This window comes from Cyanistes caeruleus, chromosome 8, assembly GCF_971803275.1.
Source record: "Cyanistes caeruleus chromosome 8, bCyaCae1.hap1.1, whole genome shotgun sequence".
Taxonomy (NCBI): Eukaryota; Metazoa; Chordata; class Aves; order Passeriformes; family Paridae; genus Cyanistes; species Cyanistes caeruleus.
This window is the reverse complement of record NC_141708.1, coordinates 17,814,479-17,842,213: the sequence shown is the minus strand read 5'-3', so window position 1 is coordinate 17,842,213 and position 27,735 is coordinate 17,814,479. Positions and strand designations below refer to the sequence as shown.

Below are 27,735 nucleotides of genomic sequence, written 5' to 3'. Positions count from 1 at the left end.
GCAATCTCACTGTTCCATGACAACACATGTTATCACGAAGATGCCAAACCCAATGTGAATTTTTAGTTTACTATCAAAAATAAGCAGAAAAGGCCTATCTTGACAGTTGAAAGTGGAACTGCACCCTCACTGGCATGCCCTGCATTCATAGGTGAATGGATTAGGTCAGCAAGGATGAATCCCTGCCAATCCTGCAGATGTTTGCTGGTGTGATTGCCAGTACATGGCAAATGCCACCTGTGGCCCGGCCGTGACGGCTGTTGGGTGGACATGTGGTGCCAGGGAACGCTGCAGAAAGTGCAAATGGGAAAGGTTCAGAGTCAAGAGGTGCTGCTAATGTTTGTTTGATCCAGTCTCTAGGAAATGCACTTCTCACCAGGATACTCCACAGCACCAAGCAAGCAGCAGCCTCGCCCACTGCCATGAAGGAGCCTGTCTTAACAAGCACACTCTGGAACTACCATTTTTTTTTTCCTCTCCCTTTCTCTTGCAAAAGCCAAACTCTTTGGCCTTTTTCCTTTAATGTTTGAGAAACATCCTGTTTTGTAGTCACAGTCGGTAAAAAGCTCCACAGAAAAATGCAGATACTGTCCAGATGGCACAGCTCAGGAGCATCCAGTGTCACTGCTGAGCACACTCCACCAGAAAGTGTCGAGACAGGGCTCCCCAGGCCAACTGGTTGGGCTGTGTTAGCACAGGAAGAGATTGTTGGCTGTCTCGGTCTGCATGCCCAGAAGGGTAGAAACTGCATGCTGAGTGCAGCCTAAGGGAAAGGGGATCTCCTCTGCGTACCTCCTTTTCAAAGCACGGTTTTAACAGCCGTGGAGGGGCTGGGATATGGCTGCCAGCTTGGCCATCACTGAAGGGTCAGGGATGGAGCTGAAAGTGAGGATGTGCTGAAGCACAGATCCAGCATGTTTGGTGGATGGGATGCAACTCCCTTCTCTGGGCTACCAGGGACAGTGGATAAAGCACATGCTGGCAGTGGGGTCAGGCAGGAGAAACCTCACTGTAGCTTCAGAGAGAACAGGATTAACCTTTGACAGTCCTGTTTTTAATCTACATTGGAAAATTCCTCGCTTTGTAATAAGTGGCCTTTCTTGTGCTGAAATCAGTAGTGCTCCTGAGGGCCACAGATACTCTTAATGCTCAATTAACCCTATAAGCTCCAGTGGAATGACTTCCTCATTAAGATAGTACCATAACTCAGAAGTCAGAAAATTTATTTTTTTTAAGAGCTTCAAGTGTTTGCCAATGTCAGTGACTTGACTGGTAGCAGAAAGCCAGAGATCCCCATGGAACACAGGAGCTTCAGAAATTACTTCTGCAGAAGTTTTGAAGCTAGATCTGCAAAATTACTTATCCTCTAGAAATCCATCTACTGGCCAGTAAGAGTGCTGAAATATCAGGAGAGACATTCAGTGACAAAGCTGAGAAATATGACATTGGAAAATGTGGAGAGTAGTAACTATGTCATTTAGTGGCATTATTAGTTAAAAAAGGCAGGGTTTTTTTCCCAATAAGATGCCTATTTTTTACACCCTATAGCATAAAATGTTTCCTATACTCCCTGAGTATATATCTACAATTTGTGAAGACTCTTTCACCATTGCATCTAAATTTTGTTATTGAATCCCACAGAAGTTTTGATTACAGAGTCAGGGATGAAGATGATTCGATAAATCCCATTGAATGGGTTTTGGGGGAAGAGCATCCTAACCTTTGTAATGCTCTATTGCTTTTACAGTTGCAGTTATTCCTACATTCTAAGCCAACATTGCTGGAAATCAGGCCAATGAAGTAATTAAATGTTTTCACTCCACCAATGACACTTTTATTACTCCAAAAGTGTCATCACACAAAAATCATCTACTGTGGGATTTTGTAAATACACAAGTCTCAACACAGATCCAACAAGAAATTTTACATATTTATACAAATTGTTCCTTCTTGGGAGTAAGGATAGCAACTCAATCCAGTAGCTTTGAGTATGTTGAGTTCCAAGTATCAGCCTGAAAGTGCTCATGATATTCATGCCCTATGGACATCTCACATCCTATGGAAAAACTGAAAAAAAATCCAAAACATTATTCATCTTATAGAGAGCGGAATTATGAGGACTGAATGGAAATATTAAAGAATGACAAGGAGTCAGGGGAAGAACTGTTCACCACTCCTTTGTATATCGTATGTATGGTCTTATTGAAAGTCTGTGGAGATAAATAATGCCTTAAGAAATTGGGAGCTTAAATCATCACTCATTGTTACCTGTTGTAGAGGAAGCAGCTCTTCTAACAGAGGGTGGCACAGTTTTTAATTTAAAGTCATCCAGTGGAAGGGAACACCTGATTTCTCCCAGCTTCAGAATTTACAAATTACTGAGCAGATGTGTTTCACTTCCTTTTTCTTTCTCAAGGAAAGGGCCAATGGTACCTACAGTTAAGACTACTAAGGAATCCTACTAATTGCACAAAATACTGACTGCTAGAAATCTCCCTCCACCTTAGATAACCATAATCCCTTTCTGTTTCTCAAGTAGCTTTTGCATCACCATTATCATCAAAAGCAGCTCTCAGTAATCACGTAGCACTGAGCCACTGGTGATCCAGTCCATGCTGAAATAAACAATGCTGTCTATGCTCTATGAGCTGAAGGCAGAAGGGTGCTTCTCTTAAATAGCTCAGCACTATGGTCACTGAGAGGACACTGCTCCAGGAGTCACACAGGAACAGCAGGTACTCTGTGGTGGGGAACAAGAGAAGCCAGATACATCCTATTCAATAGAGAGGTTAATCCTATTAATTCAAGAGGTTAATGGGTGTAGGAACAGCCAACTCTGTGAGATTTACATGGCCATGTCTGAGTGTCCTAAGAACTAGACAGAGGACTAAGCCCAAGTGGATAATTTGTAATACAGGAGATATTTACCTGATTTCAAAGTGTGATATTTACATGATGTAGCAGAGTGCACGTCAGTGGCAGAATCAGAAGATTCCCTATAGCAGTCTTATCTGGGAAGGTATTCCTCCCCTTAAAATTTAGTGAAAATGAAGAAGTCAACAAAAATTTTGCTTAAGTAAAGATTTGAAGGTTGATCCAACCTGAAGTCACATCCTTTCCATTGGTTGTAGTGAATCATGCAGGAGCTCCTAAGATTGATGGTTTAAACCTTCATGAAAAGACACTAAAGCCTTTTCATTTAGATGATGTTCTGTAACTGACACTCTTGGGCTATGACAGCTAATCTCTAGGAGGCAATGAAAGGCCTACCAGAAAATTTGGTTGAGGAAGTGAAAGATTTATTTTTACCAACTCAAAGGGCTAAGTACTTAAGGCTAGAGCAGAACAGCCCTTAGAGAGAAGAGTTTGTGGGGCCCCAGAATTTTCTTCTTCGTAATGACTCTCTGTGCTTCTTTCATGCTATAAAAAACATCCCTTTTTGCATTTCAGCATCTCTATTTCCTTTGATCTGTACACATTTCTCATTGATGCTAATAGAGAATGACACTGATGGGGAATATTTTTGCAACAGGGGGAGCATAGAATTGTTATTCTGGCTAAAACAATATGACTTAAGCAGAGTATTTAAAAGGCTTTACTCAAAGCTATGCAATTGAACTTGGTATTAGGCTTTCTCTCTTTTTTTTTTTTAATTTTCATTGAGATTATGTCTATATTTTATCCAGGTTATTGTGTTCTTGTAAAATTATACTGCAACCCACTCTAGCACGTTAACAACAAAAGAAATTCTCTAGTTTATTATAAACATCTTTCAAGAAACCAAAAGCATATGTCCTCTGGAAATAATTTTGCTGGTATTTAGGCTATTACAAAAAAATTTCCCAAAACACTGGAATTATTTTGTAATGTTCCTTTACACTCTAGCTGGTTAGCTTAGGTTTTCTAGAATATTCTCCTGGTGCCCCAATATAGTCCCTTCCTTGGGTTGCACAGGGAAGCTACAGAAGTAGCCCAGAAACTTGGCAATTTTGTCTGTCTTTGCGGTAGTGATTACGTGGTGTGTGCCATCAATGAAAAAAAGATCTAGTGTAGACACCAGCTGTGCAATCATTATAGTTGGAAAGAAAAGGTTATTTTATCCTGCAGAGATTTAGCAGGATGATGATAATTTTTTTTAGCCCCAAAGCAGATGGAAAATTTAAAATCTGAGAATTTTTTGAGAATTAAAATGGGGCGACAAATTTGGTAAAAATAAAAAAAAAAATTCACTTAGATGTATTTGATATGCCTTTTTCTCTGTATATTCTGCAATTTTTCTTTAACTTCAATTAGTTTAATTTTCCTCACAAAAAACAAAAAAGAAAGTAGTCTAAAAGCAGAAAGTATGGATTATTTTTTCCTGAGAATACAAAAACACAGACAACTGTGTTGTAAAAGGAGGCAAAAGGAACAGAATTGGGAAACTGCTCTGGGAAGTGCCCTGGTCAGCTTTTGAATGTGCCTTTCAGACTGACTTTGGTTTAGTTTACTTTGTCCCTTAATGTACTTTATTGCTAGGTGGGTCCATATTTGTTGGATCACTTTAACTTAAAACTAACTCATGTCCACAGACTGTGTACTTTCTGTGAGCTGCTACATCTCTCCAGGTGCACTCTGAGGTGAAATATGAAAGGGAAGAGAGCAACATATGGGAACAGCTGCCAGACTGAATTCCAACAGCGAGGCATTAAAACAGAGTTTGCTGTCTGCATGCAGTGTGTGGATCCTCAGCTGTGCTAGGAGAGACAAAGCTGATTTCTTTGCTTGAAAAGGCTTTATTCCTGCTCACCTCCAAAGTGTTTGGACCTTGACTGGCGTTGCATAGCAAGAAGGGAAGAGCCAACAGCTATTTGAGGGCAATCCTTGGAATTATTCCAGAAGGAAAAAGTATCTGGAAACAGATTTCCTTCAAGTTCAGCATGTGTTGATGTGCTTTACTGAGCTATAGGAAGAGTCTGAGTGCTTTAACTGGTGAAAGCTTTTCCTAAGAGGGCTGAAGACTGCCAGACTAGTGATGTGCCCGGGCACTGGAATTTACACAATGGCAAAGGGTGGCAGCCACCCCTGGTTCCAAATGCTCTCATCTGTGTCTCTGTCCTCTTAGCACAGCTTTGGCCTGCCGCAATTACCTGTGTCAACATAAGGCCTTTTTCATGGAGTCTCTGCCTCTACCAAAGCCTGACTTCTATGAGCAGAGTCTGGCTAAGGGGCAATCCAAGCAGGACCAGCAGAGGTACAAGCTTCATATTCAAGCAGTAAAATTGCCTAAGATATTAGCTGAACTCTTCTCAAATACCAGCATTATGCCCAGGTATCCAGGGTTGTAAAAAGCAGTTTACTGACAATCGGTGTGAAGGTTCCCAGTTCTATGCCTCACCTAAAAGTGAAACCATCACATGGCATTTGAGTTATTCCAGTGACATAATTTTAGGCACCCACCTTCACCTAATGTGAAGAGAGTTGGTCTCTCTGGGATCTCTCTATTGCCAGAGAAGGAAAAAAGGATTCCCAAAAGGCAACTCAGAGCAGTAGTCTGAATTACCAGGAACATCAGGCTCTGACTCTAACTCCTCTCTCTTTCTATTGACTACATAGAGCATAGCAGGAGCATAGCAGACCACTGCAGCTATAGGTGAAGTGAGTTGGTATAAAACTGTGTCACTCTATCACCACTGGATGTCTTGTCCAGGCACTGCTTTGTTACAAAAGCAAAGAAATATCTCACCATCCATCTGATTTGTCTGGCATGTATCTGCAAGGGTATTTTTCAAACAGAAACTCATAACCAAGAGAAGCTATTATATGAAGGGGTTTTTTTCCTTAGTATGAACTATATATATATATATATATATATATATGTATGTATATATCCATCTTATTCCTGCAATTCAAGGCATTTCTGACTTACACGAGTGAAGTACAGTATAAGGCTCCCCACTTCTCACTTGAAAAGTCTCAAAAGAAATGCGAACAGTGCAGTTATCCCAAAAGACCAGCTGCCAGAAGCACGTGAGAATGAACAGCAGGTTTCCTTTAAGGACAGGCCAAGTTTGTAGACATGACCACTGTTAGAAAGCGTGAAAACATAATCTGATGTAAAATAATCCTCAAAATGAAAAGAACCAAGATAATTTCTCACTTGAAAAATTATTACTTAAAAAAAAGGACTTGTATGATTTTTTAAGGTAATTTATAATATCTGAACCTAGAGTTCTGGCAACATTACAGCACTTGTATTGAAAGAGAAGAATATGCAGAAAGTTATGTCATAGAAAATTACTCACCAGGATCAATTTTCTTTGAGGTTTCAAGAGCTTGGGCTTCGGGAAATTATTGGCAATTGGAGCTACAAAAATAAATATTAAGGGTTCATTTTGTATTACTATCATTCACTGTCATTTTTATATATGCATTAGCAATTTATAAATGACACATTATTATCAAATTAGAAGCAAATGCATCTACTGAGTTTAACCACATTTCATATTTTACAAGGAGGCATAATGAATGATTTGAATTAGAAACATTTGTAAGATTAAAGAATCTGATATACAAGACATGCTGTTTGTATGGGAACGCTAGAGCAAGTATACCCCCTGAGAACTGACCATCTGTGACCTAACAGGAAATGTTCAGGTCCTTTCCCTCCTCTCTCCCACTGGCTCAGCACTGGCTCAGAAAGTACACCCAAGAATTTGTGAGACTGACCCTGGAGTTGCAAATCCTCTTGGAAAATGAAGTCCCCTAGAGGTTGGTCTTTCTTTATCTGCTCCGGTTGCTTCACTTCCCAAGTGCACTGGCAGTTTTAAAGAGTGCAATGTGCTGGCTTCCCTCGGAATACCCCCAACAAGGAATTTCAACTTGCCCAACTTTAATCTTCTCTTTGAGCATGGTGCATATTGCTGCAGAGGTTCCTCTCTCTCCTCTAGTTAGTGGGAGCTGAGACCTCCTGCTTGGACTCATTGAGCAGCATCGCAGAATGGCTAAAGCTGCAGGGAGGTGACAGCCTGTCCCAGCAGCAGCTACTGGGAACTTCTTCCCCCACAGGTGGGAGCAAGAACAGGCCACCTCACAGGCAGAGACAGTGGCAAAGTGCAGGATTCCTGATGTCCCATGCTCTGCTGTCCCTTCATGGCTGTGCTCAGGATTTGAAATACCTCTGTGCTCATACCTTTTGCCGGGATGGCTGGTGGCTGCTCCAGTTTCTCTTTTTCTTTCTTTTTCTTTACCTTCTTAGGCTGTAGAGGAGACATGCTGGTCACACTGGTAACTGTCTCCCCAGAACTGCAAAGCACAGGCCCAAAAGTGAGGGGGAAATGAAGGCAGTGGAGGGAAAGGAAGTTTATTCCTGTGAGTTCATACAAATATGTCACCTTCCACTTGTGGGAGTCTGTGCCCAACGACCTGGACTGTGATCTGGGTATATAATGAGAAACCTCTTACAGGGGTAGGAAATGCTCTGGGTTTCGCAATTTTTAAGCCATATAGTATGGCTGAGAAACGCAAAGAGTCTCACTCATCCTGGCATAGAAAATGCAAACTGTCAGGTTTAAACAAGGCCCATTTCATGGTACCTATTCCTTAAAAGCATGTATGACCCCACTGCTGCACCAGGGTGAACTTCTGCCTGCTTGTCCTCGAGGGTCAGAGGCTCAGACAGATTACAATAGTTGCATAAGCTCCCATGGGATGTGTATGGAAAAACAAAATTTTCATTGCAGATTCTGGGCTAAGATTGGCTGAGAGACTAGGAGGGCATGCAGCATGTCTTCAGACAGCTCACAAACCCACATCTGCAAAATCTGGTTTCTTCAAGGGGGCCAGTGTGCTCAGGGAATATAAAACAAGAAGCTGTGTTCCACTCTCTGACTCAGACATTCTCCAGTACATCTGTGCTGAAAAGGTGCTGTGAGGGAAGAATACAAGTTATACTGTAAAGAGACTCTTATCCAAGAGAGCTTTTGTGTTTGGACTATTAGAGTTTAACATCCTTTAAGGCTGGACTTTTTTACCCTTATCACCTCCCAGAGGCTGAGATCAAAAATCCTGCTTTGAATATTCAGGTCTCAGATATGCAGTCAGGTTGCAGTGACTGTCACTGTGGCTCAGCTGAGTGGTAACTGATCCTGCAGGGGCTCCCTGCTTGCAGGTAAAGGGGAATACTTAAGTGGCAATGAAAGGAATCTTAACATACAGCTGGGGTGGGAGGAGAGTGTAAACCATTTAGTTATGATGACTACAGTGATGGAGGTGACTTGGTAAGCAGTCCTTGCTCAGCTGCATCTGCCCCTGGGCTCACCCTGGGAAAGGTTAGGGCAGTATGGTTGTGGGGACCTTTCTCTTCTCTCTTGTGGGTTCCACCACGCCATGGAACACAACTGGGTCTCCATAGTCATTACAATGGCAACACTTATTCCACTGAACTTTAAGCCATTTGTCCCAACCTCCTGTTCCTCTCGAGATTCTTCTGTATAATGAAACATTCTCTTTATATTAACAGAATAAAATATTCAGACTGGGCCAAAGACTTCATGAAAGTTCAGTTGTCTCAGCTATTGCCCGCACAAAAACAACAAAATCACAGGCATTACCATTTTACACACTTGTAAATTCACATGAATGTCACTACCATTTGTAAAATCACTCTGAATTTACACCTGTGTGGATTACAAAAAGACTCTGGTTTGCTGGTTTTCTTGAGTTCTGTTTCACGTACTCAATAAAAAACATAGGTTTGCTGCCAAACTTTCTAAAAAGTGTTTAAAAAATATTATATGTTCATGATTTATAAATAAATCACATCTTACGTAAACTGAGGGTTGGACTGAAACCATTTCTAAGTCTGGCTGCTCTACTACGAACCTATCCCACAACAACCATTTGTTTCTATACTAAAATCAAGACAAAATGGTTTAAAACCAGCAGAAAATGAAACTGTTCTGCCTGGTTTCTTTGTACAAACAGCAAACTACCAAGAAGAAAGACTACCAACAAGGAGATGGGAATGATTTTTCTTTAACGTTTTTGAGTTTAATAATCCAAGGTCATTAAGGCAGATGTGTAGCTTAAAGATGCTGTTGTTCTGCTATAACTTTAAGCACAATATATTAAAAGGCTCAGTGTCAATTCATTGCGCTGAGTTATTATTCCTGCTTTGCCAGGAAAAGTGAAGCTACAAAGAAATGTATTTGAGACTTGCAGGTTTCTTTCAAATGCCAGGGCCACACAGGGTTAACTAATTCTGGGAGATACAATAACTACACTTGCTGTCTTGGAACTGAGCTCCTCAAACCAAACAAGGAGGCTCAGAAAAGTCTCCTTGGCTCCGAAACACTGCCTCTTTGTGGGCTTGTCTTGCTCTATGTCTAAAGGAAAGTTAGGTTTTTTATCTCCAGCTCCTTCTACAGCCACCCTGGCTTCTGTTTCAACAGTGTCACGTTGTGCATTTCTTGAAGGATCTAATGAGTTTTTGAGAGCAAGAAAAATATAGGGGTTTGGAGAAGTAACCTGTGGAAGGTGTGTAATCATCATGGAACCAAGGCAGCAGTTTCCCTGGAAAACCTCCTTTCCCTGGAGACCTCCCTAGAGGTCATGGCTATTACAAGACCTGGGAAACTGCTACAATTTTGGCTTTGCTATCATTACTAGAGTCTAGAATGTGGAACTTTTCCTGTTGTCATCTAAGTCAGCTATTTTCTCTTGTCATAGGTCTGCAGACGGGTGACAAAAAACTCACTTGAGTGAACTGGGAGTTACTTGAATATTTTCCAGACAGGAGAGCTGTGTGTAAAGGTGCCAGGGATAGCTGGGTTCTTGTTTCTTGGTCTATGTGGCAGAATTTGTTCCTGTAATGTGAGATTGGCACTGTGGAACCAAGATGTAGAGATTGACAGTTTTCTGAGGCAAACACTTTATTTACCTCCAATTACTTATCTCCAGAAGAACAGTCACTGAAGGACTAGAGAGTTCAGGCCAACACAAATAAAAAAGACAGAAAAAATGTTCCCGTTTTCAAAGCTTCACCTCCTGGGGGTTTCTGGATCTGAAAACTAGCAAAATGATCCAGTAACAAGGAAAATAATATGAAAAGGGGTATTTAAAGAAAAGAAAACACCAGGAAATGGAATTAGGTGGTTTGGGAAACTAAAAATAACTGTACTCTTTTATTTAGGTAGTTATTTTTAAAATGTGGTAAAAAAAATGGGTTTTGGTCAACTCAGTTCTTTTTTCCTTAATTTGTTATTGGTCAAGTAGCAAACCAAAACCTAAATATTTGTTTTGTTATACTCAGGAAATCTGGATTTAATTTTCTTTTCTACCACGGCCATTTTGTGAGACCTGGGGAAAATCACTTATCCCATTGTGCTTTAGATTCCAATTAAAAGTAAAAACATCATTCTGACATAAAATATTTTAACATGCTTAGGTATGACTGTAGTGGGAATACAGACATTTCTTAGACATCAGACTATTAATGTAATCTTGAAACTGGATTCTGCTCTGGGTTTGAAATATCACTAAGGGAGTTGGAGTTGAGCTTCTCTAATCAAGGCTGAAATGGCAAGAATCTAATGCAAATTAGTCAATCAGTTTGGCCTAATGGATATTTAGACAGAAGGTTTTGGGTCTAAGTGTGTTGAATTAAGTTCCAAGACAAGGAATTTGCAGGTGAAACGCACTGAGTTCAAGGGAAGTGATGGTTTGTGTTTTGAGCAGAGCATGGAAAGTAAATGGTACCAAGTGTGAAGCATAACAATTATGATGCTGATAACACTTTCACAGCTATTTAATTTTAAACCCCGAATTAATGCACTTCGGGCATGCATTCATGTGATCGAGGATTTCATGAGCATAACTTGTCACACTGAAATACATGAAACTGTGTTTTCAGCCATACAGAGTCATGCATTTCTTTCACTTCTAGAGAATCTGTTTTATGGTGAAGAAATGACATTGGCTTTTTTTCTCCCTGCTATTCAGCCTCCTAAATTCAGTGTCTGCTGCAGTATCACTGCTACATCACCTATTCCCAGAGAGTCAGAGTTTGTAGTATGAGGTTTTTATCTGACTGCCATGCTCCATGAGTTTGGTCTCATTTTCCTTCTCTTTTTATGTTCCCTACCAATATACTTTTATTTCTTCCCCCTCCCCATTCTTTTTTGTTTGTGTTTTGTAATTCCAACTTTGTCCCAGCAGTTAATAAGGAAGGGGGAAAAGCAAAAACACACAGGAAAAAAAGAAAAACTGCTGAGGCGTCTGAAATTTTGGGTGGTGCAATGGCAGGTCAAGGTCACAAAACAAAGATCTGTCCATGAATAATGTGAAAGTTTTGAGTTGTACTGGCCCCTCCTGAACCCTGTGCTGCTTTGTTTTGATTTCATTTCCATCTGAGTACCAGTTAGACTGAATACCATGATAATCCCACAAGAATGCACTAAAAATCACACTGCTGGAGGATCTTAGGTGTGCTATATTTGACATTGAATCCCTTAGTGTCTAAAGAGATTATGAGAAAGAGTATGTGATATCGAGAGGTATTGGATTTAAACTGCAAGGCTATAAACACATGGTTTCTGTCACTGAAAACTGGGAAACAGCTCTGCTTCTGTGTTGTTATGAGGCATCCCTCTTTCATCTTTTTTGTTTGTAAAATACTTGTCATATATTTTTACTGCAGTCCCAGTCCAATATACATACAACGAAAATCATACAATAGAAATCAGTTTTACAGCCACACCATCAAAAACTTTTGGCAGCCGGTGGTATTTAAAGGGACAGTGATTAACACTGCAGCAGCAGAAGAATTTTTCCCATCATTTGGAGTCTTCAGCTGTGAATAGACTGTGAGCCTTGAAAATCTGCTTTTAAACCTCACTCCATTCCTGGGTGTGGGAATCCCTGGGAAACACTGTGATTTGTTCTATGTGCATGGACAGTTTAAGCCATTACCATCCCATGAGGTCCTGGGGAACTCTGGAAACCCACACAGAATGAAAGTAGGCTTCTTCAGAAAGAAATTCAGAGCATCAAGGAGAGGCTGGTCACTGGAATACCTGCAGGACCTACAGCTAGCCCAGAAAGCTCTCCCTTTTCATGCACAGCAGGCACATTCATGAGTCAGGGATCTGCAGCTCTTTATGTTCCCATAAGCATTTTGAAAACATTATTCCTGTTCTTCAGCATGCATAGCAAAACAAATCCAGAACTGGTACCTTGGTTTAGAGTAAAGAGATGTGTAATCTCCTACCTGTTCTGGGGGCATTTCACCAGGTAATGCTTCACTGTTAAAGAAAAGAAAAAAAGACAGAAAATGTGGCTTATGATAGCTTATGAGTTTCAGATGGGCTCTGCAGACAGACCTGTGCTGCTGAGATGGTGGAGTTTCCAGGTTGTTACATTGGGTGAGCTAATGATAGTCACCATACATTGTATTGGGCTTTAAAATGCAGTATGACTCAAAGACATAGCTGCTCTTGGGAGAGGGGAATGTATTAAACAACACCAAAGATCTTCTGTGGAAATGCTGGACAACACACATTCCAGTGGTCAGCCCAGCCAAAAGACAGCTTGCTAAGGAAAAGCACAGCAGGCCAGTAATTTTACTTTGAAGACTTTTATTTCCCTTGTGGTGCATGTATTTATTTCCAGAAGCCTGAAATAAACCATTCACCCTCAGGAGCCCAGGCTGTTCCCAGTGTAAGTCAGATTGTGGCCATAGGCATAAAGGGATCGTTCTGGGATCACATCAGAGGTCCAGTCCAGCCACCATCCTGTCTCTGACAGCTGTGTGTGTGAGCTGTGTAAATCCTCCTACTTTGTACTCCTTTGAGTCAGTAGTCCCGAGTAAGGGCAGCTGCCCCCACTGCAGCCTTTTAGGAGCCAGGGTTATTAAGATGCTCTTTTGTGGCTTTGTGGCTTCTACGCCTCTCTTAAAGGACAGGCTCTGGTTCTTCTGGTCAACCTACTGCCAATTTATATCTCAGAAGGATGAGAGAGTATCCCTGGGTCATGATGTGAAGTTGAATGCAACACAGACATGCCCCTCCCTTCTCATTCTCTGTTCTTTAAAGGACCATGAAAACCAGACAATGGGGCACTCACATGACTATGCCCCTCTCTATGGGAAGGTATTTAATATTTGGACTTAGCTAAATTCTCCCATTATAAAAGAGCCTTACAGCTCCTAGGAGGTGCATTTTGGTCCTAAGGAAATGGGTGCTGAGAGCACCAGGAGCTGGGATTAACACAGGGACAATGTTTAAGCCAGTCAAGGCAGTGCTTTGATCTACCTGTCAGGCCTTTATTAAATGTATTGGAGAAGAGTAGGCCTGATCCTTCAGGACTAAGGGAATGCTCATGTACAGTGCTGACATGTTTTCAAGCATGCAAATATTCAGATATTTGGGTAGCAAAGAATGGCTTTAGCAGCTCAGAAGAACCTACTTTTTCTCTTTTGTATATCCTTATTCTATATCATATATTATTTCACTATTTAGCTGGTGTTGGTTCAGTGTAAATAGACCTTTCCTTCAAGCTGCTTGTATGCTCACAGCAGTAAATTGACAAAAAAGACCAAATTCCAACCCAATGTCTGCTCAAGAAAAACTGGGACACACTAGACTAGTGCTTGTGGCTTCAGGGTGACTCACCATGACCAACATACTTAAGTGTGGGTACTCCTTTGGCACAAAACCTTTGTCATCACTTAACAGGGTAGGAAGAATAACATCGATCTTGCTCCTTCCTCTTGGCAAGCAGAGTTGTTGGGTGCAGTTAGAATCACAGCTACTCTGCTAAGTGCACTACCAGGAAGATGGAGCCACAGCCTGAAATGTGTTTGTGGTCAGGCAAGGGCCTCTCTGTACATCTATTTCTGGCATACATGTCTTCTCACTTGTGTATCTGAGTCACTCATTCCTACGTGGGATTTGTGTAGGATGCAGAGGCAGCAAAGTCATGATTCTCTCCTGTCATTAACAAAGCAAGGCACTAACCAAACTCCTTTGGAAAGCTTCTGTTCAAAGGTGGTCCCTACACTCTCCTCCGACATGGAGGCTGCTAAGTGTGCTGCTGTCTCATCCTTGCAGCTTGTGTGAGGTCTCCAAATAAACCCCTTTTAAACTGAAATGAAAGTAGAGCCTCCACTGTTACCCCACAGATCTGAAATAGCACTTCTGTTTACAACAACACGGCTTTGATGCAACCTCTGAGGCAAAGAATGAAATAGTAACCCTTGATCTTGAAATATTATTCTGAAAAGACAGATGTGAACATTGAAATTATGCTTTTGTTTCAGAAAATACTGCAAGTGAGAGAGTGCTAATAAAACCCCTCAAATTCCCAGGAATATTGACAGCTATTCAAGAAAGGAGAATAAAATACCAGAGTTAAGACTGCTTTGAAACCCTTCTACATGTTTGGAGAAATATGAATCATGCAAAATTTTAGCTTCTGGTCAGATTTGAACTTAATAATTCAGCACTTGGTCTCCCTTGAAAGAAGTTCCAACTACCTTCAACTTATGTTTGTGCAAAGGCAAAAGATTTTTGAAAAGTCCAGAGCAAATTTAAAGTTTTATTTCCTTCCTATTTAAAGGAAATAAAATGTCTTTGTTCTAATTTGGCTGGCAGAATTTTTTTCTTTCTACCAATCTTATCTGAAATAACAATCAAGGCAAGGAAATATTTATTTTTCCTGCTTTCTCTGCATTTTCTTTTCCCCTCCCCCTGCCCCACTTCTTGTCAAGGGCTTTGTAGTCATGAGGAATGGCAATTTGCTCACCTGTGGATCTCTTCTTGTTCAGAAGTGACTGACAGAGAATGACAAGTGTAAAAAGGAGGACACTGATGATTCCTATGGAACACACAAACACTGCATACACGTACAGATCTGAAACCCAAGCATAGATGATGGTCAGTGTTGCAGCTGATGCTTCATGATGATAGGGCAGAAAAAAGTTACATCTACAAGATCTAAACAGACTCTGGCCAAAGGATTTAGTGTAACAGTTCAGAAACAGTTTAATCCTCCTGAAACTTACCTATAGTATCCTGCTCAGTTTAAAATTTGATTGAAGTCTGCATAAATGCAAATACATGTAACTGCACTTATGAGTTGAGACTTTCAGGAGAAAACAAAGAACTGGTTTAGGGTTTGGGGATTTTTTGAGCAACAACTCAAAACCCAAAAGGACTTCAGTTGGGTTATTTCCCAGCTCAAACAACTGTACCTATTTTTTGTGTGTGTAACAAAAGGAAACAAACAAACACACAAATGATGAAACAAGTGGGGAGAGTGCTGAGTGACTGAGGAAGAAGGAAGAAAGTCTGCAATTGCTTTTTCTGCTGGCAGCACTGGCTTGAAATTTTTATATGATTATTTTTTCTTTTTCAAACTACAGCCTAAGTCTCCCTTCACGGCTTTTGTTAAGGTGTTGTGATTTATTTCCAGCGGTTATTTTTCAATTTGCCATAACAGACAAATGAGAAACTGAAGCTGGACTCTTCCATTCTTTTTTTCCCAGTACCCCTTGTACTTTTTGGGATGATTTCTCAGGGAAGGCTGGGTTTTCACAGAACTAGCAAAATTGGTCCTGATTTGGGGCACTTTAGTTGTCCCATCCATTGGACTAAACTAACAGCATGTATAAAAACAGTAGCAGTTAGATGTGTCTTTACCTTCAAAAAACTTCCAAGCTTCATGGTTTTTCTTGAAAGTGGGATGATCAGAAGATTTTGATGAAATCACTGGAAAAAAAAAAAAAGAAGACATGACAAAAATTGGAAAATATGTGGCATAAAAAGTTTGAACCTCTTGAAGTAAATGTGTTCTGCCTTAGACTTCAGTGCCCCAAGACCTTGCTTCATCCAATTGCCTTTTGATGAAACAGTTCAGCTGCACAGAATTGTCCTCTCTGTTTCAGGAGGATGCATGACTGTCAATATCATAACAGCTGTACATCCTAGAACCAGAATCCAAATTCTCTGACTGCTGAAACATTGTTCAAAACCCCCTCTTCTCTCCTCAGCCAGATTGTTTATGCATGCTGACACTTTTTATGACATCAGATTAGATGATGTCACTTATGCCAATTCCATGATTTTTCTTCCTCTAGCAATCCCTGCAATGAAATGGGAGTCTGGTAATGTCCTCCAGATTGCCAGTGAGGTCTGAACCTCCAAGAGAGCTTCTTGTGGCAAATCATCAGAGAACAAGTATCTTACTGGCAAAGGAATTCCTTAAAGAGTGCCCTGCAGGGATGTGAAGTGTGGAGCTAGATCAATGGATATACAGCTTTCAGGACTAATGAAATCTCTTCAGTTGCGATGGGAAGCTCGTCCTGAATATTTTAACAAATTACTCATTTGTTACATGGAAGCACCACATGTGCAGAGTTTTGGCAAGTATTTCATGATAACTTCCCTGAAAAAAAGGCTTTTGTTCATTTGGGGAAAAAAATAATCTTGGATTCCTATATCTTGCAACATTTTTACTATTAGAAAATACCACATGCAACTAATACTTAAGAACTCAGACCTTCTTCTATGGGAAATTTTCATAAATAAACTTCCCAACAAGACAGATTGTTGTGATCATCTACTTGTTTTTGTGGTCCATGCCATGGGATTATAGTTGGACTGCCTAATTTTCTATGTTTGTCCTCCTATAAGTAGTCTCTTCTCCTGGACTGTAAACCATTTGGAACATGTATTGCTCCTCCTAAGAGATGTACAGTATCATGAGGGATTGCCTGATTATAAATGATGTTTTTGGGGTGCTGAATACTGTTCTGAGAAGAATACTGATTATTTTGAGTTTTCTGATAGGGAGTAGAAGAACCATTTTACTGATTTTTTTTTTTTTTGTCTCTGATAAACTAGTTTTTTGGTGTATTCTCTCCTATAATTAACTTGGTTTTAGGCTGATATTGATGACACTGAAGCCCAGGAAAGAAGGAGATGCTTTTAATGAGAATATGGGAGAAGGAGAAAAGAGTGACCTTATCTTTGACAGCAGACACTGCATGGCTTGATTAGGAGACACTTCTTGGCAACATTGGCACATGGATTTTTCTTGGTTTTACTAACAAGATATAACAGTAGCCTTCTTATAAATGCTATCTGATGTCTTGTATTCACAACACTGAAAGGGGCAAACTGCAACAGTTCAAATTTCAGGTGGACCTTCTGAAAGCACTACAGAGTTGCTGTAGTTGACATGAGTGCAGGAACAGAAACTGTTAGGACTCCATCTCCACAACAGGGCTTCTTTTCCAAAGAAATGTATTTTTTCCCTAAAGAAGAAGCCAGATATGTAGCTAAAATTTAACTGTCATCATTACACAATAAGGAATTATAGCCTGTAACTCAATTAATTTTTCTGTAAGTCCAGTATGTGTATTTGTACAAATTTGTGTTGCAACAAAATGTATTTGAAACTTTTTAATGGCCTGTGCAAATTTACACGAACAAACTTGCTAGCGAATAACAAAATCTGAATATAAATGAATAGCAGTAGATACTACAGATCCAGCTGTCAACTTGCTTCAAGATCAAGTCATATTTTAAAGAAGCAGAAATATCCTTTTCTCCCTAAAAATCTGTGTCTTGCACAGTAAGCTCCTCTTCCTGTGTGAATAAATAATAAAAAATAAAGGACTGTTCTATTTCTGCCTCTGCTTAATGGGCAAAGTTTTAAGAAATTTGCCTGGTGCTTTAGCATAAAGATACTATTTTGAATTTGGGCAAAATTCAAAATGTAACAAAATGTTAGGCAACACAACAACAGTGATGTGATGGAACTCTGCTACCTTATTTGATAAAGCACAAGCAGTACAACTTAAGTATCCAAATGCTTCAGGCAATTTGTATTGCTCCTTTTGTTGCATCCTGGGTCTAACTGTAATATAAGTAAATCCCTTTGCAATAAAAAGTGTAACTGATCATAATATAAAAGACAAAATGTGTTTGGAATAAAATTTCCTTGAAAAGTCCAAGTGTTACTGTTGGGAAAACTGGAAACTTTACCAGTACTTGGAAAAGAGTAACCTTCCCTCTCAAATGCAGCAAGTACTGTACACTCAGGGTGCATTATTCTAGCAAAGGTGGTCCTTTGTTTCCAGTCATGAGGCTTTAAGTGGTAAAACCGTTGCTAAGGCATTTAAAGATATGCAATATTTCAGGTATCTTTTGGTATCTTTAATCTGGATTTTGAGTTAGAATAAATATGCTTTTAAGGGGCCAAGGTGGTTGTGGTGTTTGCCTCAGATCCCCACAGGGTGTCTACAACTCTCTACAGGCTGGCCAGCCTTCCTCCCTTGCCTCAGGTTTCCTGCTCTGCTTTGGGTCATTTGAAGTGGAGAGCAACAATACAGCTGAGCAGACAGTGTGAAAATGAAGAAGTCATGAGGTCTCAAATCTCTATTCTGATTATATATTCATGACTCATACTAGAAATCTGGGGAAAAATATTATTTAAGGATTGGACTGAAAAATTACAGTTTTCCTTCTTTTCAATTCAACTTTATTGATCTGAACTCCATAGATTAGCTGTAACAAGTAATGAGAAGTTTCAGTGTTAAAATTAGCAAGAGTGTGAGAAGCTAAGAAAGATGTGTAGTGTCTCTTTCTGAGGAGGTGTGTGACAGGTGGCATGACAATATTTTATACTGCTTTTTCTTTTTGCTGCCACTTACTTGGAACATTCCATTCCTTCTCCAAGAACTCTGGACAAATCCTTATGTTTCACTACAGGCATTTAGGAACTTACATCATTGAAAGAGAAAAGACTCTACACTACCTTCTGGCATTATCTTCAGAGTTGTCCCTGTGAGAAATAAACTTTTCTGTCTATAAAGACACAAGCAGGGGGGTAGTTTGCCAGCTAGCACTGATGGCACAGCTGCTAAGCAAAACCACCTCTTCAAAGGAGTCTGTTCTCAAAATCCATCTTCACTCATCTCTGAAAGTGTGGGTGTGGTGGCATAAAATTTGAGCTAATCCATCCCAAAGTGATGGCTTGTTTTCAACTTGGTTTCTCTCTGCCACTTGTTGCTGGTAACTTTATTCAAAGTTCAGTACCAGCAGGCTGGTCATTGCTTTTCTAGCTCTGCTTTCTGGCTGCAAGTGGTCTAAACAAAAATACTGAAGTAATAGTGGAAGTGCTACTTACCAAATGCTGCTAGACAAGAACTGAGAGCAAAGCAAACACCAAGAGAGAGGCAAAACATAATCTAAGTTCAAATGTCTTATGGATGAATTTATAAGAAATAAGAAAGGCATCACAGAACAAGAAATTATAGACTTGAGATCAGTAATCTCTCACCTCTTATTTCAGTGGCTGCTGTACCATTTGACCATGCTGTCCACTTATTTCTGTGTTTGCCAATTTCCTGTACTTTGCATATATAATGTCCTTGATCTGTTTGCTGGAGGCTTAAAATAAGAAATTTGTACAGAGTTCCATGATTCTCTTTAAGAAGATGAAGTCTTTGCTTGTGAAAACGCTGACTGTAATTTCCATAATACTGGACAGATCCAAACTTTGTCATTTTGATCATCAGATGCTCCTGGGTAGGTGATGCAGCGAAGACCCACCGCACAGCCAGCAAATTGTCTGTCTTTCTCTTTTGAGAAATGTGACAGTAAAGAGTAGCATTATCTCCCTCAGAGAATTGCACTCTTGGTCCAGGAGAGACTGTCACATTTAAAGCCTCACAAGCATCTGTAAAGGAAAGAAAAGATAGTGAGAATCCTCTTTACTGGCACAACAGCACCACAATCTGTCCCAGCGTGCAAGCCCAGGTAGACTGATGGTATCTGTTTTGTGCACAGCAATTTAATGACCTTGTAGAACCTGACATCATCTGCCTCTCTTATGGCACGAGGCCCTCCTTCAGGTGAGTCTGCTCACAGACTCTTGTTTCTGTCACTAATCAGTAACTTAGAGCTGACATGCAGACCTTGCAGTCATCACAGGACCAACTTTATGTAATCTTTTATCAGTGTGAACAGTTTTGGAAAGATGTTCTGTGACCAGATCTTCTGATGGATTGAATCCTTCTTAGGACTTCCAGCCTAAATGGTTTCAATAGCCAGTTTATGCTCATTTGTTCCTGTCCCAGCTTTAAGCTTAAAATAGCATTTTCTTCTCTAGATCTTGCTTCCTGACCCCATATACAAAGCAATTGTCTGGCCTCAGCCTTCGTTTTGTTGCACTAAAGAAGACAAACTCTGTTAGCATCCTCTAGTAAAGTAGTGTCTTCCCTATTGACCCTAACAGCCCTTCTCTGTATTGGTCACAGTTTAAATTTTGGGTTTGATTGTAATTAATTTTTTTTTTTTCCTGTAATTGACTGCAGACACAGACAGTATCTGGAAAGAAGTTCTCCAATGTCCTGTGGAATACTCACAGTACTTCTCAGATTTGACTAGGATATAACTTGCCTGGTATATCCCAGAATTATCTTGTCCTTTTTCGTAATAATTTTATATGTGATTATATTTCAGATTATAAATAAATAGCATACTTGTGTGTTTTCCCTTCTTTGTCATTTGTGGTTCAGTTAACAGTGTATCAAGAAATTCTTACTAATCCCCAAGAATGCGACTTTGCTGTACTAATTTCTGCTCCACTTCTGTTACCCATCCTCAGTTTTTCCTATGTGCTGTCCTTGTCTTATGCTAATTTAATAAAGCTACAATTTCAATGTGCATGCTCCTGTCTACTTCTTTTAGACATTATTTGTGCAGACCTTACATCATACTGTTCCCTGGATTATCCCTGGAAGACCACTGAATTCTCTATATCCTACAGTTCCCCGTGTTCTCTATTTTAAGTAATATTCTCCTTGTCATAATCAAATGGTCATCTCAAACCTGGGTTAAATCCAGCAGACTAGTTTTTCTGACTACAAATTCAAGTTTATCTGACATTATTTGCTTGACAAAATATGACATGAGATTGTATTGGGACAAATGATCATTCCATTGTTCCAATAATTTCTGATTCTTGTCTTTAATGTTCTTCATCCTATACCATCACATAGACCAGGTCTTTGTCTCTTAGCTTTACTTCTAATAATAGCCAGTATAGGTGAAGACTGAAAAAAGTGTCCATAGCTGTTCATTAGAGGAAGATTTCTCTTTCCTGACCTAACTGATTTATACTGGACTGGTTTTCTGAGGCATGGGACTCAAGACTCATTTTATTCCCTTCCTACTGCACATTAAGAACGTCCTGATTAGTCATATCAGAGAGTGATCTATTTTTGACCAATGGTGTATTGTGGCAATGTGTTCCCTAAATGACTTGTGATGTGTAATCCACCAGTCTGAGGGCATCCACTAGAGAGAGAACCATATTCCAGCAGTGAGCAAGCACTCCCTGCAATGAATCTGCAAAGCATGAAATGTCCTCTAAACTGTGAACTTCCTGTTATGTGAATACCGTACTGCACTCAAATACTAATGAGAATTGCAACTCTGGGAGAATGATTTTTTCATTTCTGGACACTTTTCTAGCACATCAGCAAGGAACATTTTAACAAAGGGGATGAGCATTTTGGCAGAGACTATTGTCTGACATCAGCTCCTGAAACACAAACATATATTTATCTTCAAAATAAGCAAGTAAAGTATTCCCATTCTATTTCTGAAGGAGTTCTGGAGACAGAGACACTGGTTTTATAGTCCCAGTGAAGCAGTGAAATGAAGCGGTGAATTATATCACCTTACTTACAGCAAATCCACTTAAATTAAAGTAGTAATGCAACTGTTTGAGAAGAATTCTGAAAATTAATAGTATGAAAAATTATTTTGTGCCACGTCAGTAAAAATCTCTAATGAATTGCATGTTTATTCCAAGTAGACATCACTTTCTTGTTATGGAGAAAATATTTCATATATAGAAGAGTTTGGCTTTTTTAAAAAAAAATCTTGAAGAAACTACAGCTAAGTGTGGATGAGGTTATTGATAAAGTTATTTGTGTGTTATGTTTGTGTCTGCAATTCACGTAAATGCCAAAGAAAGGTTATTTTGGATTGTAGAAAGCATAAGTAGCACAGGACTTTGAAATTTAAAATGAAGGCTGAATCCCACCAAAAGCTTTCTAGGCATGAAACTTCAGTTATTACTCTGTGGACTTACTGGCCTTGGTGTTTTACTGGCAGAAGGGAAACCAGTAAACGGCTGTCTCTGCCAGCAAAATAAGATTAAATTTTGAAGGTTGTGTTGCTTAGTAAATAAGGATTAACTTTGAGATTTTCAACACTTTTTGGGGTCCTCAAATGTACTTAGGCAATAAAGGTTTAATAAATAATTTATAAAATTATGGTTTGGGTACGTGAAAAACAGAGATTTTTTTTTTTTCTACTGAAATTATGAACATGTCGTGAAAACTGTGAAGAAAAACAATTATGTCATTTTCCTGACATGTGAACATCTTTTTTGAAAAATCTGGCTAGGAGTAATAGTGAAATAGAGTCTCAAAATACAAGGCAAAAAACTCAGTGCTTAATTCCAAATTAGGCAGAACATAGTGCCAAGAAGTACCCAGGAGAAAATACAGAGGAAGTCAGATATGGTGATGATGGAAGCCTCTGTTAGAACATAAAGCAGCATTGTACATAGAGACTCTGATCCCTTTCTAGCTGTTCACATTCATACAAACATTATTGGTTATATTATACCTAAGGCTTCTACTTTTCCTCTGGGGACATGCCTTTTTATAGGGACATATCAAATTTTGCATCCTTCATATTTCTGATCAATGGGAACCTATCTCCTCATCTTCCTTCTGTGGCTCCCATTGGTGCAGCTGCACAAGTACAGCAATGGTGAGAGTTTTGGAAATCTCATTCTGCTTTTATCATGGTATCAGCTCACGTTGAACAGGTTTGGGTGATGCTTTATATAAAGCAGAAAAACAGTATCCATTTGACTTTATCCTCCTACTGCCACTGGACAAGGAACAGTGGATTTTGAAGGAAAGAGTTCATTTACCTCCTTCTATGTGGAAAGGAAAACCCTCATTCAAGGCTCTCAGACACTAGTGGACATGTTCCTCCTGTCTTTACCAGGCACTGGTCAGCCCCAACATGAGGTTTACCCTTGTAATGGGCTCCTTGCCAAGAGGAGGAGATTTCACAACTTAAGAGCAGGCTTGTGTGCCAACATAGCACTGAATTTCTAGACTTCAGATTGCTGTTTGAAGTGAGGAATCACTGTTTATCTTCTTCTGCCTTCCCAGCATAGTACGATGTAGCTGCTCAGGTGGAGCTCACCACAAGAGTTTCAGTCTTATTTCTGCTTGAAAAGGGAAATTATTTATAGAAAGGGGGAGGAGAGAGAGTCAGAGACTCGGTCATTTATTTGCAGTGTGCTTAACCATCAAACTTCTCTCCTTTTTGCAATAAGCTTGCTGAGTTGCTCCCATCCCTACATTTTAGCTGTGTGCTTCTCTGGTTTGTTCCACCAGCATCTGTCAGTAGCCTTTGCGGAGACTGGGAAGGTGACTGCTGCCTAAGCTCTGTTTTAAAAAATCCCACTTTGAAAATAGCTCACTTCTGCTTACACCAGTTCAAGCCCAAGAATTAGCCAGATTTAAACTTTGCTGTCTGCCATATTACACAACAAAACACTTTGACAGCACTGTCAGGAGTACCAAACTATACTTCTAGCACCCAGAATCTTGTTTATGACAGGACCTCTTCCCTCTGTCTGTGCTGGAACAGTGCCAAAGGACTTACAGTGGCCACTGGGTCCTTACATGTGGTGAGCAGTTCCAGCATGGCTGTGGTTTTGTGGGAGAGCCCCAGTTAGATCAGTTGAGATCAGAGTGGAGCTGTTCCTGTGCACAACTGCTCACAGCCCAGGTTCAGTGTTGTACTCGGGCCTCTCTTCCCTCCTCCACGGAGACGATGGGCAGAATCCACACCCCAAACTCCAGTGCTGCAAGAACTGACAGCTGGGGGCTGGGATATCTGGGGGACTAGAGGGGCATGCGACTAGGGTGGCTACCTTCTGATCTCAGCTTTGCACGACCAGAAGCATATAAAGGGATGGCTTTTATCTGTGCTGTAGTTTGTTCAGTGAATCAATGCTACTGTCAAAGCCTGCTTTAGTTTGATTTCTTTACAGTTAAAAAGAGCAGATGAGTCAGGAAGAAGCAAAGCTCTTTGTTTAAATGAAAATAATTAGGAGCTGGCTAGCAAGAGCACCAAAACACAACCAGCTGCTTGCAGTTGAACAGACCTGTCTGCAAGTTTCACAAGTCGGAGGCTGCCCCTCAGAGAAAGCTTCTGCACTGACCAATGATGTACTTGAACCAAAACTCTGCCTCCACCATCTCCTGCCCTTCTGCAGTGGAGTTCGAATTCGACTCTTTCATCAGCCTTGAATGAGCTAGGCATCCTCACTCCTATGAGCCCACTGCACCTGGAAGTTCAGATCTCGACTCTGGGTCTGTTCTGCAGCTTCAGGACACACAGCGCTGTCCAATATACCTCTTTTTTGGAGGTATAAAGGTCTTAAAGGGAGGACGCTTTTTACAAGTGACCCACAGGTTCCATTTCCACCTGATGCAGGATCGGGGCACCTGCGGAAAAAGCAATCCCAAATCTCCCTTTGCTTCGGCTTTGCCTGGCACAGAAGACGGCCGAGGACCTATTTCCATGAACTTGCATGGGAAGGGCTTACTTTTCTAGAAAGGACCCGACAGCTGTGAAGAAGCTGCTGCGGGGAGCCGGGGCAGGGCCGGCGGAGCGGGGCCGGGACCGGGCGGCCGGAGGGGCTCCCCGGGTGCCTGCCCCGAGCTCCGGCCCAGCGCCCGTCCGGCCCGAGCGCGGCGCTGAGGGACCCGGCCCGCTGAGGGACCCGGCCCGCTGAGGGACACGGACCGCTGAGGGACCCGGCCCGCTGAGGGACCCGGACCCGCTGAGGGACACGGACCGCTGAGGGACACGGACCCGCTGAGGGACACGGACCGCTGAGGGAACCGGCCCGCTGAGGGACCCGGACCCGCTGAGGGACACGGACCGCTGAGGGAACCGGACCCGCTGAGGGACACGGACCGCTGAGGGAACCGGCCCGCTGAGGGAACCGGACCCGCTCGGCACTGCCCGGCGGGGGGCTGCCCGAGCCGGGGGCTGCCCGAGGAGGAGGCCCAGGGGAGGGGTCGGGTCCCGCTGGGCGCTGGCCCCACGGTGCCGCTTACCTGGGGCCGAGGCCGTGGCCAGCAGGGCGGCCAGCGCCGTAGCCAGGAGGCGCATGGCCCGCGGGGCGCCGCGTCCCGTCCGTCCCCCTCTGCCGAGCTGCTTCCCTCCTCTCCTCCCCGGCCTCTCGCCTCCTCCCCGCCCGGTCCTCCCTTCTCCCCTTGCTTTTCATCTCCTCCCCTTTCTCCTCCTTTTTTTCTTTCTTTTTTTTTTTTTTTTCCCGCTTTCTTCCTTCCCTCCCTACTCCTTCGCGTTGCCCAGCGTCCTGCCCCCCTTTAACTCCGCTTCTTCTCTCCCTGTCGTTTCTGTGCGCACCATGCCTGTAGGGTGGCATTAGGGCTAGACAGGGATGCTCCATCTCTATCTTCCGCGATCCTCTCTGCGCACACGCACCCCTTGCCCAAAGGACGCGGGTCTGTGTCGATGGGAAATGAGAAATTCCTTCCCTCCCCGAGTACAGAAAACCTCTGTCTGTACGAGCAGGTGAGGCAGCCCGGCAGATGGAGGCTGTGGGGTAGGTTGTATTAGGCATCCTCTCAGGTGTCCTGGATGTGTTGGCAATTTTGAAGGTCCTCATGGCTGTTCCACTTATCCCATTCCATAACTGGAACAGCACCACCACTCCCTGGCAGTTCTAGTTAACATTATCTCCCGTCCCGTGGGTTCAGGTGGTGGCAGCCTGGGGACAAGGAGGTCTGGCAGGCAGGAGTAGCCCATCAGCAGGCATGGGGATGAATGCTGTAGGCACTTAGGACACCTGTGCAAAGGCATTGCATACAGTGCTCTGATGTTTGCCCTCTGCTGTGACAGCACCTACTGATCACTGACAATCAACCTCTCTAAAACCATCCTGAATTAATTTATATAGTAGCTGAAGGTGCATCACCCCAAGGTTACTGTCCTTGTCTTCACCAGTGGTACTTCAGTGCTAGGCCAGAATGTACAAGGGAATTTGGCACCTTGCAGTCCATTCCTGCCTTTCCCCTGTGCCCCTTCTGAGGTGTTTATCACTTGAAATCACTACAAATCTCCCCAGAAATGGATTTAATACTTCTGCCAGCAGGTATGATGGGTTATATATTCAGGTTGCATGAAGTATGGATGATACAAACACATTGGCATTCCTGCTTCCCTGGATAGGGCAATTAGTACAGATTTAACTACTCCACCCCTCTCTTAGTAATCACTTAGACAGGATAATACATGTCTGCTTTTAAGCATCACAGATAATTTAGCATGTGCTAAATCTGATCTTTATGAGACTGAAAACTGCCTTTAAAATCTTGTAATTTTCTTCCTCTAGGAAGAGACTTTTGTGTCCATTCAGCAAACACTTCTCACAAGAGAGTGACAGGTCTGGATTATGCACAGGGTGATCAGCAGACTTGAGGAAGCAGAAGAAGTTTTTAAAATTTATACTGCCTGTGGAGGTAATTAAAACTTGTAGATTCAAATCTACTCCTTTAACACAGCAAAGGGACATCCTATCAGAGATTAGCTAATTCAAAAACAAACAGACAAACTCACCAAAAACATTCTACCAGCAATTATATAACTCGATGGTCCTGATGGAAACTCCATTTCAGGAAGTCCTTGGGCAACTATAAGAGAGGAAACCAGGGATGACTGATTTTGCTTACCCTTCCCAAGCATCTACTCCTTCCCACTGCTTGAGAGATGATATTAGGCTGGATGGACATCTTAAAACTTCTCATATAATTTTGCTAGACTCATTACTGCTTCTCTCCATGTTTCATAAATTCCTTCAGCCTACTAATCTTTTAATGGTGCTTACAAAATACTGCTGTAAAGACATCAGTAAGGGCTGCCTAGGATCTCACATGAGTGAGTGGGCCCTACGGAGCTGAAAGATGTACTGAGAAAATCAGTATCAATGTTTTTTGTTTGTCAGAAATCCCCATTCGTGTTTGCACCAACAGTTCCTTTAATTGCATCAAGAACCCTAACAAGCTTTGGGACAGAACAAGATCATTTAACTGGGGAGAAGGCTTTATATAATGTATGTGCTTGTGATAGACAGAAGAAGAGTCAAAGGCACATCTGGACTTCTGAAATATCTCATGCCTGACAGTTTACTGAAAACATACTTTCTGTTTTGAGCTTGTGATCTCTGTACATTTGACAATTCCCTCTGTCTTTTGTGTAGAACCACTTTTACTACTCTGTCTTGAAAATTCTTCAGCAACATAAAAAGTAATTCTTATTCTTAAAGGGATATTTATTCTAAATTTCCAAAGGTTACTTTTAAAAGTGGTCTAGGCTGAAACTCTTTTTTACTTGTCATTGCATAAATGAGCTCAGGTGATTCTGCCCTTTTAGGTTTTTTGCTAAGGGAGAGCTTTTCTTTGCACAGCTAGAACAGGACCTGTAGATCTGTGTACAGGTCTCTCTCTTGTTCTCTCTGAATTGTACTGACAACAGCACTCATCAGGCAACCCAACACCTAACACACCTGAGTAAATCTACACTGTGCCAATCTCTTAGGATATACTCATGGGCCAGA

General features: G+C 41.4%; 1 protein-coding gene across 2 annotated transcripts in view; it reads right to left on the bottom strand.

Annotated features, from left to right (window-relative positions):
* Positions 1-25,509, bottom strand: part of VSTM4 (V-set and transmembrane domain containing 4) — a 32,184-nt gene extending 6,675 nt beyond the window's left edge. The window contains exons 1-7 of one of the 2 annotated variants that reach the window (XM_086900386.1): positions 25,214-25,508; positions 19,324-19,722; positions 15,678-15,746; positions 14,782-14,889; positions 12,248-12,281; positions 7,172-7,284; positions 6,285-6,346 (exon numbers count right to left, since the gene is read on the bottom strand). In XM_086900386.1, coding sequence (XP_086756512.1) covers positions 6,285-6,346; positions 7,172-7,284; positions 12,248-12,281; positions 14,782-14,889; positions 15,678-15,746; positions 19,324-19,722; positions 25,214-25,268 — 840 coding nt within the window. In that variant the 5' untranslated portion in view covers positions 25,269-25,508. Of the gene's footprint in view, positions 1-6,284; positions 6,347-7,171; positions 7,285-12,247; positions 12,282-14,781; positions 14,890-15,677; positions 15,747-19,323; positions 19,723-25,213 lie in introns of both variants that reach the window. The other variant, XM_086900387.1, reaches the window with a different exon arrangement.
* Positions 25,510-27,735: the final 2,226 nt, after the last annotated feature.